This window comes from Argentina silus (genome assembly GCF_951799395.1).
Source record: "Argentina silus genome assembly, chromosome: 9".
Lineage (NCBI taxonomy): Eukaryota > Metazoa > Chordata > Actinopteri > Argentiniformes > Argentinidae > Argentina > Argentina silus.
Window position 1 is genome coordinate 17,559,808 of NC_139663.1, and position 16,229 is coordinate 17,576,036.

Sequence of the window (16,229 nt, forward strand, 5' to 3'; positions counted from 1 at the left end):
ATTCCATACTCAGCTCACAATGATATATCACCTAGGAGCAGAATTGGCACAGACTATAAATGAAAAGACATGTTAGATAGTAGCTTGGTAGCTAATTTGTAGTTAATTTCTAGTTTAGCCAACTCCTCTATCCCGTTTTTTTTTCCTTCCATTTAACCTTTATTCACCAGGTTAGTCGATAATATAACACCTCTTTTACAAGACAGACCTTGTCCTGTTCATAGTCAAACAGTGAACAGCAAACACAACCACATTGGCCAAAGCATAGACAGATCTGATTACTAGGCCACCAGATAGCTCTATTCTATTGCTGGGACAGTTATCCTAGCTACCCCTGCTCTATTCTATTGCTGGGACAGTTAGCCTAGCCTAGCCTAGCCTAGCTAGCCCTGCTCGGGTGGAGGGAGTCAGAAACAGGACTCAGGGACGGGTCTCTGCCTGCCCAGGGAGGTGGTGCTGTAGCGTGTACGCTGTAGGGTGGCGTAGCTCGGCTTGTCCATGGCCAGGCTGCTGCGGGGAACAGGGGGGCCCGCCTGCCCGTTCCTCTGCAGGGAGGCACACCTGTGCAGAGTGAGATCAAGCTTGGTCTGGATGTTGCTGGAGCTATGGGCGCGTTTGATGTCAACAGCGCTGTGATTAGTCGCCTTCCCGTTGAGCAGCTGTCCTTTGCCGTGCCGGCTGTCACCTCTAGGGGCGCCATTGGGCCTCTTGTCCTCCAGCGCTACTCCGTTCAGTGTCCCGTTGGAGAGGGAGAGCTTAGATGAGCTCCCATTGGCCACTTTGCACGCTCGCCCGTGTCCGTTGGGCCGACCGTCTTCCTCCTTGCTGGGCGTCCTCTGGATGTCTTTCTTCAGAAAGCCTGGTTTGAGAAAAGACAAGAGGCTGTCATGGCTCCGTCCCTCCTCTCCCTTCACCCCCCTCCTCCCCTCAGACTGTAGAACTGTCTGTAGAGGTTCCCTCTGTCCAGCTGCCCTGGCGGTCAGCCCTGCTTGGCCCTTGGTCTTCTTTAGAGTGGAGTCCCTACTGGGAGGAGCGCTGTGACTGATGTGGCCCACGACAGTGCAGCCTCTCTGGGACAGGGGGTCCAGGGTCCTGCCCTGGTCCTGCCTGGTCCTCTTAGAGGACCTCCGGCCCAGTGAGCTGTCATCCCTGGCCTTAGCAGCGCTGCTGTGCATCCCCAGGCTGGAACTCCTCTCTGCAGCAGGTCTACTCTGGCCCTCTGGTACTTTGGGGGAGTTGCAGGTCTCGGAGCTGGGCCTGTCCATGCAGCTAAGGCTGCTTCCACTAGGGGAGCTGCCCAGGTCCCTCTGCCCCCCATCTGAGGCCCTCCCTGGTACTTTGCCCTGTGGTGGGGTAGCCACAAGGGTGACGATGGGGTCTTTGGTGCACCGTGGCCGGCGCCCAGACTCCAGATACTCCACAAGCTCCCCTGGCCTGGGGACACTGGGGGCGGAGGGTTTGGAGCGGTCCTTGGAGCCAAAGGACCAGCGCAGGGGCAACACTTTACTCAGGGTGTCCTTGGTCTTGGTTGGTGACCTCATGCTCAAGCTCCTGCCCTGAGAACCTCGCACAAATGGCTTGGTCTCAAACCCTACTGGACCCAACAGGTGAAATAAAAGACAGTTAGGACACCCCCCACAGTTTGATATTGATAACTAAGGCTTGATTAATAGACTAATAGGTAACACTTAACATTTAGTTGCTCATTTAGTACACCTGTGTAATAACACTGTAGCGTCTCCTAGCGGCCCACTCACCTTCCTCTGATTTGAGAGGCTCATCCTTAAACACAGGAAGCTCTGGGGACTCTGGAGCTGTCAGGGGGCCAGAGGTGGAGCCCCTGGAGACCAGGCTGCCCCTCTTACTGTCCCCTGTCAGACGGACCAGCCAGTGGTCCGAAGTGGAAGAACTAGTGGAGCCTGTAGAGAGAGGTAGCATGCTGTTACATAGAGCACAGCACCATCTATTGGCTCAGTGGACACAGCTGATGAGAAGATTTGCATGTGCAGAAATCATGCTGTAGAGTATTTTTTGCTCTGCTCTGCATTATTTGCTGAACCAAATTGGGCCATGTGTGCTCAAACAACTGGAGTAGAACTAAAATGTAGAATAAGTAGAAACTGAAGTCCTGACATGAGAATAGAATAAAACATGAGGTTTGATCTCAACAACAAAGAGCCTCAATTTAGGGTAAGTGGTGAATTTCAATCATTGATTTCAAACTATTGATAATTGGCTGATAATCATGTTACGTTGTGTTCTCTCCTCCAACTGCAACACAGCCAGACCAAGGCTTGAAGTGGCTGTATCTAAGTTTTGAAGGACAAGTTGACCCTCGTCACCTCTGACTGAGGAGCTGGCAGACCAGGGAGGGATGGTGTTGCGTCTCTGGTAGAAGAGGATGTAGGCTCCGCGTGTGCACACCTCCCCTTCTGGAACAGGCTCAGCGCTGCTGTCATCATACCCATACCACTGCCCGTCCACAGAGTTCCTGCAGAACGCTGCACAGGCACAGGCAGAGACACAGACACTTCACACATACAGTAAAGTACACACACAGGCCAAACTGAGTGACGTGTTTGATACCATTCCTCATTCCATTTCATGCATTACAATGAGCCCTCCGATTTCTGCCTCTACCAGCCTTCCCTGGCCTACGTATAATCTTCATTTTCACCTTCATTATCATCATGAGAATAATAATGTGGATCACCAAATTGACTGCATCTCATTTTGGGGACCTCAGTGTTGAGGACCACTCTTCCAACGTGATAGAAATCATTCTGGAAATCATTCCATGAATTCATTCTAGGATCCTATCTCAGGTGTGTGGCAGTGTATCTCATTCAGACCTGTGTAATGTCCTCCGTGCATGCCTCCATGGTGGTTACACACTGCATACAGGTCATACAGAAAGTCCGGCGGGGCCATGTCAGGAGGCTGTTTCCAGGCAGGATGCGGAGGGCCGGGGTGGAGGGGTGCGCCGGGGTACGGACGGGCACTCTGACTCCTCTTGACCACATGGGGCGCCATGTCCAGTCCTGCCAGGGGGAAGCGCACCAAGGTGGCCAGCTTGGTCCTGCGCTCACCCACTTGGCGGAACCGTTTGAGGTGGAGGATCAGGATGTCGGGGAGGGTCCAGAGGCTCATCTTCACCATGCCCTGCTGCAGCTGCTTACAGTGGGGGCACTTCCACGCATCGTCTGGGGCCAGCTGGCAGAGAGAAATAGAGAGAGTGAGGAGGGAGAGAGAGAAAGAAAGAGATTGAGGGAGGATAGAGTCTAACCTTAGTACTTACCTGCGTAAGTAATGGGACAGTGAAGCATTTTTTATTCTTTCGGCTCTACACTCAAACGTTTGGATTTGAAATCAAACAATTACTATGAAGTTAAAGTAGAGATTCTCAGCTTTTATTTGATGGTATTTGTGTACATATTAGTTTCACCATTCAGAAATTACACTACTTTTTATGCATAGTCCCCCTATTGCAGGGTAACCTAAAGTAATGAGACAGGTTTATCAAATGTTCAAAATAAGTTCATGTTTAGTATTTGGTTGACAATCCTTTGCATGCAATAACTGCCTGAAGTCTGCGACCCATTGACCCCACCAGACACTGGGTATCTTCTCTGGTGATGCTCTGCCGGGCCTGTACTGCAGCCATCTTCAGTTGTTGTTTGTTTTGAGGTATTTTTGCCGAAAATCTTATCATCATGAAATGAAATCTTAACATTGACTTGGCCAGTCAAGACCTTTCCACTTTATGGCTCTGAAAAACTCCCTAGTTATTGTGGCACTATATTTTGGGTCATTGTCTTACTGTATGATGAACCATCATCCAATGAATTTGTCCCATTACTGTCCCATTACTTACACAGGGCACTGTCCCATTACTTACACATGGCACTGTATCTACATCTACCGATAAGCTATTTGTGACACAGTAAAGTCTATCTTATTCAAAATTGTTCAATATAATCACTTGTAGATAAGGAAGGGCTAGGGACTTCAGGGACACGTACAAACCCCAAGACCACGTCTGTCTCATCAGGAGAGCAGATTGAGTCATATTCATTCACCTGTTGTCGAGGCGACGGCAATCTATGCCCTTATCTCTGTAATGAGTCTGAAGAAGAGGAAGTGGAGAGGTAAGGACAGAGACAATGAGCCCACTTCAATAAGCCCAGACCACTTATCTAGTCAGGAGTATGCTGAAGAGAGCTTCGTTATCCTCATGAATTAAAAAGGACATGGCTCATACCTAACTGTGCACTAACTTAGTGTGTGTTTATTAGTGTGTGTGTGTGTGTGTGTGTGAGCCTCTGTACTTTGGCTGGTGACGTATCAGTGGGACAGTTATTTTGGGGTTTTTCTTAATTATGGTGAGCATTTTTCGGTCATCCACTGTAGAAGTCTGCTATGCAGTAGAAAGCTGTAATAAGGTCTTGTATTCTGGTTATTTTGACTATAGGTGAAGTGGACCTAATATATGCTATTTAGCTGACGCTTTTATCCACAGCGACTTACATTCCAGTGAGCGCATACATTTCAGTATATATGGTCCCAGCAGGAATCAAACCCACAACCTAAGCGTTGTTAGCGCCATGCTCTACCAACTGAGCCACAGAGGACCAGCACTAAACCTGAACTAAACTGTAAACTAGTGAGCTAAACAGAGCTAGTTTAGTGTAGCTGTGGCTACTAGCTAGGCAGGGGATACAGATGAATGGCAGCTGTCCCCAGCAGGGTCCCCCCAGGGGCAGCCTCTGACAGAACACTGACACTCCACAGACAGCAGAGTAAGTGTCAGACTGTCAGGATAAGGGATTGTTTTTCCACCCAGGACATCGTGACAGTTTTGACTGACGGCACTCTGACAGCAGATTGTGTGCTTGGCAGTCGTGTCACGAACTAAACTTATTCAACAAATGAAACATCCTCAACTGAATCATCCGCAACTTAATGTTCTATGTCCAGGAAGTCCACTTCCTGACACTGTGAATGAGTATTGGTTTTGAACTCCTAAAGAGAGACACAGAAGCAATGAGTTGTGCCATGTTCTCTTTGCTCGTCTTGAGCCAGTGAAACACCACATGAGCTTCTCTGGGGAGACTAGAGGATGTGGGGTAGATGGCTCTCAGCAGGGCTGCTCGGCTGCTTGGCCGGTGGCTGTGTGTGAGAATAACTACCTGCTCCTCTTTGGTGTAGAGCTGGAAACACTCGTCCAGGGTACAGCTGTGCTGCTGGACATGCTGCTGCTGCTGGCCTCTCACGCTGTCAGCATCCTTCACCACCTCCTCCTGGATGTTCCCAAAAAGACTGCAGACGACACCACACCCAGCGGATATGGGATATTAGGATACACAGTATGCACACACATGCATGCACGGCCATGTCAATGATTTTTACGGACTGTGTTTGTGTTTATTACAGCCTCTTTGACCTTTTTTGGCCTGTAAAAATAGCGTCAGGTTATGTGAATCGACATCTTCGTGTATCGTGGGAAATTACTGAGTTTTTGCGAGTGATGCACATCACACAGAGAGTGAACAAGAAAAAGTTAACGGATCTGCACAATTGACACTAAAGTCCTGTACAGATATTTCATGTCTGACATAATTTTATCAAGTGTCTATGAAGATATTATTTGTTCTAAATGAAGGTTTGTCCAAGGACATTGTGCCAATAAATGAAACATAACACAAAATAACGCAAAATATCTCAACTTAATTATATATCATCATTTTGTCTTTCTCTGACCTGACCATAATTTATTCTGTCCCAAATGTAAACATCTTAACTCATTCTTCTCACATAACATCCAGGCTGCTGTTAACGGTTAATTTGGGATAAAAAAAAAACATGAATTACAGGGGTTCATGGGGTAAAACTAATCCAATGCTTATCATCCTCTGAAAAAACAGGCGTCCCGGGGTATAAAGGGCTTAATACACATGACACACTGTGAAGCAGTAATGGACCCATGAAGGCATGCAGAGAGAGATGAATGCACACACACACACACACACACACACACACACACACACACACACACAGGGTATTTAGGATACATAATGTAGGCTTTCAACACATGACATAATGTGAAGCAGTAATGGACACATGCAGAGAGAGATGATTACACATAGAGTGTCATGAGTACAGGACATTCTATTAACAGACACGTATCTAAGGGCTTGAAAGCCTGAGGTAGTATAAACTGACACAGAGGGATCGACTGACCAGTCTTTGATTCTGTGCTCCCACTCAATGATGAGCTTCACGTGCGGCGGCCCTCCTGAGCCACACAGCTTCAGAGCTCTGAAAACAAGTGTGTCACCGGTTAAGATTGATCCGACATGAGCACAGTTTCGCTTGTTCTAAAATTCTCCTTTGTCTCTTATATGTATCGTGTGTCCTTTATGTGATTTGCTCTCTGTTAGCGGAGATGCTTTTATCAACGGTTTACTTGAAGCGGTGCCTGTGCATGGCCACTAGGTGTCAGTATGGCCAATAGGACTAAGGCATTTCTCTCAGAACAGTAGGCAAGATTGCCATCTTCTGTCGTAAGTTCACACTGTGCTTATTTGTGACTGAGTAAATTAGTGTGTGTGTGTGTGTGTGTGTGTGTGTGTGTGTGTGTGTGTGTGTGTGTGTGTGTGTGTGAGCCTCTGTAGTTCGGCTGGTGAGAGAGAGAGAGAGAGAGAGAGAGAGAGAGAGAGAGAGAGAGAGAGAGAAAGCAAGAGAGAGAGAGTGCACACCAAGAGGAGCACACAAGAGGGAGCAAGAGAGCTATAGGACGACGCAAGACAGAAATACACCATCCCTCAGGTAAACTGTTATTCTGAACTGAGAGACGAGCAAAGCCAGTCCTGGAGCAGGACAAAACAAGAACAACTTGAGAAAATATAGTTCCGCTCACTGCTCACAAGAAAAAGTTAACGGATCTGCACAATTGACACTGAAGACAAAGTCCTGCACAGATATTTCATGTCTGACATAATTTTATCAAGTGTCTATGAAGATATTATTTGTTCTAAATGAAGGTTTGTCCAAGGACATTGTGCCAATAAATGAAACATAACGCAAAATAACGCAAAATATCTCAACTTAATTATTCAGATGCTTATATTGAAGTTCACATCATTTCGTCTTTCTCCGACCTGACCATACTTTATTCTGTCCCAAATGTAAACATCTTAACTCATTCTTCTCACATAACATCCAGGCTGCCGTTAACGGTTAATTCGGGATAAAAAATGAATTACAGGGGTTCATGGGGTAAAACTAATCCAATGAGAATCATCCTCTGAAAAAACTGACGTCCCGGGGTATGAAGGGCTTTGTGTGTGTGTGTGTGTGTGTGTGTGTGTGTGTGTGTGTGTGTGTGTGTGTGTGTGTGTGTGTGAAAGTGACAGAGAGAGAGAGAGAGAGAGAGAGAGAGAGAGAGAGAGAAAAAGCAAGAGAGAGAGTGCACACCAAAGGGAGCACACAAGAGGGAGCAAGAGAGCTACAGGACGACACAAGACAGAAATACACCATCCCTCAGGTAAACTGTTATTCTGAACTGAGAGACGAGCAAAGCCGGCTGAACTCCAACTTCACTTCAAACATCCTTTCATAACACAGAGATCTAAATGGCTTTGGGGTGCCTCACAGGAGGAGCCCTGCAGGTCTCACCGTGCAATATATCCCCTGAGACGAGGCTGCACCTGCTTTCATTTACCCTCACAGGTACTGTGACGGAGTCAACAGTGACGGCTGGCTATGGACACACCTACAATGCTGTACATTGTACTATGCACATCCAAATATGGCCCTGGGGCAGGACAGAACAAGAGCAACTTGAGAAAATGTAGGTCCGCTCACTGCTCCCTGTTTTATCACTTTAATGTTGTCAACAGCAAATAAATAAGGAATTTTGGAGTATCAGAGTGTGTACTTCTTCTCACCTGTCCACTGCTGGGTGGTACAGCGGCCGTCCGTCCTGGGGGATTAAATAGCTGTAGGACGCAGATCCACCCACCACACGGATCTTAAACAGCACTCTGGCATTCTGTGAGGTGACAACAATAACAACAACAACAACACCACACAGTAAATGACCATGATATGGTTCAACAGTAACCCAATGTTAGTGTCAGGATGGGACTGAGCAGCACCAGGACTAGGAGGACACATCATTATTGATGCTGACGGAGTTTGATGGTCTGGGTGAACCGGACCTGCCAATGATTTGATGGACGAGACAGACATTAAGACATGTCTGAGACATGTCTGAGACATTAAGAGTACAACTCTATTACTCTCTGCCCGGCACAGATTAATGTTGTGGTTGAATACGTATTTGAAAAATAAATATCCAACAGCAACGACTTGTCTTTGACATGGCACTGTTTTGCTTACTTTGCGTTTTGCTTACATTGTGATGATAATTGCCTTGAAGAGGAAACTCAAAAAGGAGACTCAAAAAGTGTTATGGCTTAGACAGAAAATAGAGAAAAATAACAAACTTCTAATGAGTCCATCTGAAACACTGCCACCAGAGAGAAGATCTGCAGCCAAGCGTTAAAAGAAATAAATTGGGAGATGTTATAGTTTCCAACCACATTTTTCATGGCCACAGCTTCTTAATCTTTCTGGCAGGCTTGTGTCCCTGCATGCGTCAAATTCAGGAGACACAAAAAGAAAGGGTGGGTCTTTTGGAATTGATCATCATCAAGACTTGTACGCTTTTGGCTCGCCTCTGTTGGTTTTTAAATGACGGTTGGTGAATCTGCTGAATGTTTATACATTTTTCCTTTAAGTCGTTTGAGATGAATAATCTCTTTCTCGAGAGATGTTTAGTGAGACAAACTATGATACAGTGGTATCTTTGGGGGATCCTCTGAGTTTCTGAAGTTCATTTTGACCAGAGAAAACCTAAAAAAGCTGAACATAATGTAGTGTTGTATTGTGTTTTATGTTATAAATATTTTGGGTTTTTGAAGCGGAGACCTCACAAGTAATCATTTATTTGTAATATCATCCAACTGGATAATGTACATATGACAATAAACCCTTGAATCTTAATTATAATCACCCTCCTTATGCTTGTTCCATCTGAAAACCCCAAATGAAAAGATAACAAGAAAAAACAACAACAAAAGGAGACTTCTATCTTTTTCTCCCCTCTCTTCTGAAATCTGTTTATATTACTCAGAGATCTACTGGGATTGGATGTGCTCTAGGTATGAAGGAGCGCTTTGCAGAAAATGAAATTGATTTCCTCTCCTTCAAATTAAATATTGCGTGCTGTTGGCTGAGCTCCAGGAAAAACAACAACACTGACTCCTGTGAAGGGAAGAACAAAGACTACTGTAGTGATGGTGGTGGTGGTGGTGTTTGCTTAGTATCGTATTGCTGCCCTGAAAGTATTGCATAGATGTTCAAGGCATTGCCTCAGAACCATCACACCAGTAGTATCATTATCATGGCTCTAAAATAACGCTGAAAGTGTTGATTGCAAAAGTTTCTTCACCGTCAGAAACACATTTTAGCCAATGAATCAGTCAATAAACAGCACTGAGATTCCCAAGACCGATGGTAGAGAGATGAAACCGTTACATCATATTGCAGGATCGCACCATGCCAGGCGTGTGATAATCATGCTAATGCCGGTGGTGGTGTGTTACTCCAGCCATCCTGAAGGGGGAAGCACTCGCGCATAAGATCCTGCAGTTACCTGACCGCACGACACTGTCAGCACACACTGTCTCTACGCCCGGCCCATCTGTCCAAACAGCCCTCTCTGAGTTTGTTTAACACTCAGCAGCAGGAGGGACAGCAGCCACGACACATCAGAGCCAGACTGGTGAACCCGACAGGGCCTGGGACTGGGCGAGAGACATAGCTATGGCGCCTTCTCAGAGAATGGAGTAGAAACAAAGGGGGAGAGAGGACCCTGTCTTGACTAAGCCTTGTCATGTGCTAGTTTGATAATGACTACCTCAGCCCAAAGAGGTGGTCAAAAGGCTTATATGATTGGTAAAATACTGGAACTTCCTTCTCTGCCACGAACAAGGGGCTCTGTGTAATGGAAAGTCCTCTTATCATGTCCAATATAACTTCTTGCATGAAGAAAAGAACCATAGTTCAGTCAAAGACCTGGAACAAAACCCTGGTTTATGACACAGGCCTATCATGGAAGAACCAGTCCTCATAAGGCAATCTGTGAGGCCAACAATTTGCCTGAATGCCATAGACGGTCACGGAGAAGGTTTCTCTACAACATATTTGTCTTCAACCTGAGATAATAATCACAGGGTACATTACTCTAAGTGGTCTTAAAACTGTATCAACCTAATAAATGCTTGTATGGTTAGACGAGGGGAGGAAAGTGGATCTCTTTTGCTGGGTCACAGTGTCCTCTCTCCTGGACTCACGTGTAAAGCTGTGTGAGTCCACCTGATGTTTTCTAAAGATCTTCACATGAATATCTATCAGCATATTTTGTGTTTATCCTCATCCCTGGCAGCTACATTTCCCATGTTGTCTCTGACCTGTCTTCTCTGTGAGATATTATTCTCTGTGAATGCCTTTATAGAGGGACCATCGCCCTTTCCTTAAGTGTTCAATAAGTCAATTACCTGTCCACCAATGATGACTCAAGTGGACCTGAAATTAGTTTTCTTTTCACCCGGTGCTCATGGACTTTGTTTAAGCCCCACTTTCGGCTTAACATGATAGACTTGTGTGGACATGCAAAGACCACCCATAAACACACAGATACTGTATGTACACGTGTGCATCCCACCAGGAAGCTGTTCAAGAATGTGTGAAAGTCATTTGGGAGCATGAAAGAGAGAAAGGCTCAGCTCTGTGTTTATGCGTGCGTGTGTGTGTGTGTGTGTGTGTGTGTGTGTGTGTGTGTGTGTGTGTGTGTGTGTGAGGGTAAGAGTGAGTGAGAATGGATATGTAATATATAACAAATGGGCACCAAGGTTTGGTCTGGCTCAGAGCAATGTCACCCCTGTCTGAATGATTGGTTGGTAGAGAGGAAGTAAAACACAGCTAAACACTACACCTCTGAGCTTGTGCCTGTCTCAAACCGAGAGCCGTATGAGGTAGAGTTGGCCAAAAGATAATGAAGCAGGCTCAAGACTTGTTATTTAACATTGTTAAACTAATTCTGAGAGAAAGTCATTGCTCTGAGTTTATATTCTTCTGTCAAATAAAACGGTTTATTACCGTTTCTAGAAAAGTGTGAATTGACTGATGATTGCAACATTGTTCATTTGGACATGGTTTGTGTGTGAGAATGTGTCTAGCATTTCAATAACTATTCAAGCACCAACTTGACTTTCACTGAGAGAATGACAGTATCCATGCTAAATCCAAAATGTATTACCATAACATTATGTGTTCTGTGCAAAGGTGTATGTGTGTGTGTGTGTGTGTGTGTGTGTGTGTGTGTGTGTGTGTGTATGTGTGTGTGTGTTTAGAGTGCCAATATTCCTATGTCATATGTTTCTCTCCATTCTCCATTCCCCATTTAGAAATGCCCCATCCCCTGTATTAAGTCTCTAATTAAATCTCATCAGTTCTCCATCCCCTTAATCAGAGCGTGTCCTTTCTGAGCGCATGTACTGTAATGAATTACAGCTCTGAGTCACAGCCACAGCCTGGCCAAGCAGGTGCATGTGTTATTGTCTCATTATCCACAAGAGCCATCAATGTAGTTAGCGGAGCATGTAGCCAGGTCTGGTTTAGTGAGTATTCTGATTGAGACGTACGCCAAGGCAATGTCAGGGGGCTGAACGGTCAGACTTAGTGGCTTACTGCCACTGTGCTACAGGACAATTTTATTGAGGCTGAAATGAAATCAGGGTAGGAAATCCACTTGTGAAAGTAAGTGATTGATGCTATAAAGTACAGTTGCCACAAAACTGTCTTAGAAAAAAAAACAAATAAACGGGCAAAATATCAGTTTTGAGCATCTCTCTAGCTTTCTTTGGCTGAGGTAGGCTCCTTACACTGATTTCATAAGCTGAGATTTAATAAAATGGCCAAGCCAACCGGAGGGCTAGAAGGGGACAAGAGAAATCCAATAGAGAGCATTACTGAGAGCTTCACGCTCTTAATAACTCATCCCTCCCTCACAGCATCTCTCCGTCTCTCTCCCTCTCTCTTTCCCAAGAACAACAGCTACAAGCTGATCATCTGTTCATTTCCTCCCTAAAACGGCAAGACACTGGGGCCATTAGCTGACAGAACTCTTGAGCAGCCCCACGGAGTGAGACACTAATTAGAAAGTGGTTTGGCTACATGATTAACAGCATGCCACTGTACGCTGCACTGAACTGCAATCACAGCGTAGAACACACGCACCCACGCACGCACGCACACAGCAAATGGCAAATGCACGGCCATCGCGAGGTAAATAATTCATTTGACAGCAACACACAGCTGGGTGCATCTAATTAGGGTGTGTTTGCATTTGTATCATTACATCTTACGTTCTGCGATTGTCACGACATCGTGAGGGACAAGGCAAACAAGCTAGTTTGTTCCTCATTAACTACTGCTGCAAGCAACACAGACAGGCCCTGAGACCCACCTATTGACCCAATCAAGTAATGTTTGCACATAGTGTGTGCAGGCCGCTCAGTATATGCAAATACCATGACAACAAAAAAAAGTTTATTTTATACTCAAGAGGTAGCCCATACTATACTAGTACAGTATGTACCTGGAGACAGAGGTAGCCCATACTATACTAGTACAGTATGTACCTGGAGACAGAGGTGGCACCATGGGTCCAAAAGTGGAGGGGCGAAAATTGTATGCAATTTCTTTAGGACCTGGAGGTTTTCCTGTGAACACAACTTATGTGAAATGATGTACAATTCTCGGCCCTAGGGTGGATCAACATACCTTACAAAGTGCTTACCAACATATACTTATTCTGCCTTAAAAATTCTCATTGCCATAACGTTTAGTAAGCTTTTCTTATTGAAATTTGAGGTCCAGAAACATCAACAACTGCAAAAGACGTCACTTTATGAACTACCAAGAATGAGCTTTATGTAAGGGTTAGGGCTGTTGTGTTTGAAAAATAATTTCCGAATTCTATCATTACTTGTAATTCAAAAATAAATGTAGATAATAAAAAAAAAGCCAAACTTTTATATCTGAATAAAGGAGGCTTAGCCAACCTGTTTAAGACTTGGCTGGATACTCACTCAGGAATTCATTCAGAGTGGATGGATGTATGTGGTGCTGAAACTGACAGCACCTATTCCAGCTGATATATAGCCCTACCTAGCCGTTTTGGCTATTTACAAAGAAAATGCATAAACTATAAAACTGTCTTTACTCTGCTGCTGCTGCGGCCGCTTCACTAAAAGGTTTGGGTGACAATAGGTGTTCGCTCAGGTTTGCGTATGGATGCATGCAATTCACGTTTTACCTCTAGCACTGTCCTTCAAATCGAAAGTGGTGGGGCATCTACACCCCTGTCTGTAAAGTACTATGGCAAATGTCAGTGTAGTAAACATTTCATCACCTATACAATCCATCACTTTCTAGGGAGGAAAAAGATGCCCCACGAGATGGACACTGTATTGACCTTGTTGACCACATGGCACTGTCATAGGTGATGGAATGTGTACTACATCAGCTCACCACACCCATGGTGGAGACCCTGCCTGCATAAAAGCCTCATAAAAACCAGCCAGTAGCAAGGTAACATTATGTTTCACTTCACCAGAATGTTAGCTCCTGATATCTGGCTTGGTTTACAAAGATACCTGGAGAAGCCCTATACTGTATAAATCCAACCCACTATTAATATCATCATTACTAAACAATGTAGAGAGATACAGCAGCCCAGAGTTAGACAGGGAGAGTGGGTGAGTCATGAGTAGTGTGTCAGTGATAGTCCTCCCACTACCTGCGCTCTGTTGATGATCAAGTGGTAGAGTTTTCAGAGGCCACACACACACACACACACACACACACACACACACACACACACACACACACACACACACAGACACACACACACACCCACACACACACACACACACACACACACACACACACACACACACACACCCACACACCCACACACACACACACACACACACACACACCTCCCCGTACCTGTGCCTGTGCTCCGTTGATCATCAGGTAGTAGAGCTTGCTGAGGATGCTCTGCTGTAGCTGGTCCCAGGAGATGGACCTGTCCTCCCTCATCAGGAACGGAGGGCCGAACCTGAGGGGCAGACGGGGACAGATGATGATGACCATCCAGTCAGGAGGGATGGAGAGACAGGACAGTTATCAAAACGATAAGTTGGTCACACTTTAAAGAGATACTTCACTATTTTCACACACGGTCTTGATGGTGTTATAAGGGTATGTCTTATAGATACTAAGTTAAGCTTTCATTAACCATTTGTATGTGGCCTATACACTCACAGGCCACTTTATTATGTACACCTGTTCAACTGCTCGTTAACGCAAATATCTAATCGGCCAACCACATGGCAGCAACTCAATGCATTTAGGCATGTAGACCAACCCGGTACTAGCAAGGTGTACCTAATAAAGTGGCCGGTGAGTGTATATAGACACCTTTCTTTCATAAACAAATGCCATATGGCAGAGCATACTTCATTAAAAGTGTGACTGTGAAGTTCAAACACCATTTCTAAATCATAATCATATTTGTATTGCCAGCTACAGTATCATCAAAGGACCGAAATGAGTGCTGAACACTTGGTTAGAGCTGTGAAATGCAGGTCCTCTAATCTGCGTCGCACACTCACACTCTCACATAGACACTCACACACACACACACACACACACACACACACACACACACACACACACACACACACACACACACACACACACACACTCACACTCTCACATAGACAAGAGCCCAACTAGCTCTGTTCAGCTCACTGGGTTACAGTACAGCGTAACCATCCTCCAGGTCCATGTCACCTATCGTCACACATGATTAGAAATGTTCCAGCACTAGAATAACCATTACACAAGAGCCCTTAATTACAGCTATCTTTATATTAGACACACAGAGATAATGGGAACTCATAATAGGGGAAAGGGAAAGGAGTCGATCTGAAATGAAGGCTCCCGTGATGCATTAAATGACACCTCAGATTGAGGGGATGTCTTAGTCATACCAATCTATAACTATGAGAGGCTGGAAGGCACACACGCACGTGCACACGCACGCTCACTCGCTCTCTCACACACACACACACTCACACACACACACACACACACACACACACACACACACACACACAGACAGACACACACACACACACACACACACACACACACACACACAGACACAGACACACACACACACACACACACACACACACACACACACACACACACACACACACACACACACACACACACATCATCATTGAGTCATATCATTATTCAAGTTGTAACTCAATGATTCATCAGACTGAGATTTTGTTTATTCGAGGTTGGTAGATCCAAACCACTAAAGGACATCTCTGATGAGAGCTGCTCTGGCCGTCACTACAAAGGCTATGCCCTAAATTATGCTAAACTGGAAGTATATGAACCCCATTATGAAGTCTCTCTTATCTGAGTGTTAAAGTCAAATATGATTCTGTTTCCTCCCCCTCAATTCCCATCAGAGATTCATGGGTAATTTCAAACAAGATATAAGAGAAACAAACAGTAATATCAAAACCTTTGGGTTGTGGCAGCCCATCATCACTAATGAAGAAGGTTGTACACAAGTCCACTCATGGGGAAATGTCCCATTAATTTGTGGAAACCATGGAGATGCTCAGGGTGTATTAAGTTGGAGTATCTCAAACACTGTTCATCATTGTAACCATTAATGTCACTGGAGCTCAACTCAACATACTTTCCACTGCTTGGATGTTAATTTCCTTCCCACATTTTGTGGTCGCTAGGAGCGTCAGTTGCAGCAACCAGGGCATAAAATGAGACAACAAATACTAAGGGTGGGAAATGGGGAGGGGGGCAGAAAAAGGACCCAGTTGGCATTAAACAATTAATTACATTGGGGACTGCCATTGGAGCAAGAGCCAAAATAATGCAATTTTTTTTCTGGGGTAAACTTGACTTTCATTCTCTGTGCTGGAAAGCATTCTTACCACCAGGACTTGGTATGCTGCTCAAAGCATCGGCCCATAGCCCTGTGAGGG

General features: G+C 45.2%; 1 protein-coding gene across 1 annotated transcript in view; it reads right to left on the reverse strand.

Moving 5' to 3' along the window:
* Positions 1-358: 358 nt before the first annotated feature.
* LOC310810042 (ubiquitin carboxyl-terminal hydrolase 43-like) overlaps positions 359-16,229 on the reverse strand; it is a gene marked incomplete at its 5' end in the record, with an annotated part of 65,103 nt that continues 49,232 nt past the window's right edge. Inside the window, 8 exons of the mRNA XM_083677634.1 lie at positions 359-1,594; positions 1,758-1,919; positions 2,343-2,501; positions 2,853-3,213; positions 5,190-5,319; positions 6,241-6,318; positions 7,950-8,053; positions 14,143-14,254. Coding sequence (XP_083533760.1) covers positions 408-1,594; positions 1,758-1,919; positions 2,343-2,501; positions 2,853-3,213; positions 5,190-5,319; positions 6,241-6,318; positions 7,950-8,053; positions 14,143-14,254 — 2,293 coding nt within the window. The 3' untranslated portion in view covers positions 359-407. The remainder of the gene's footprint in view (positions 1,595-1,757; positions 1,920-2,342; positions 2,502-2,852; positions 3,214-5,189; positions 5,320-6,240; positions 6,319-7,949; positions 8,054-14,142; positions 14,255-16,229) is intronic.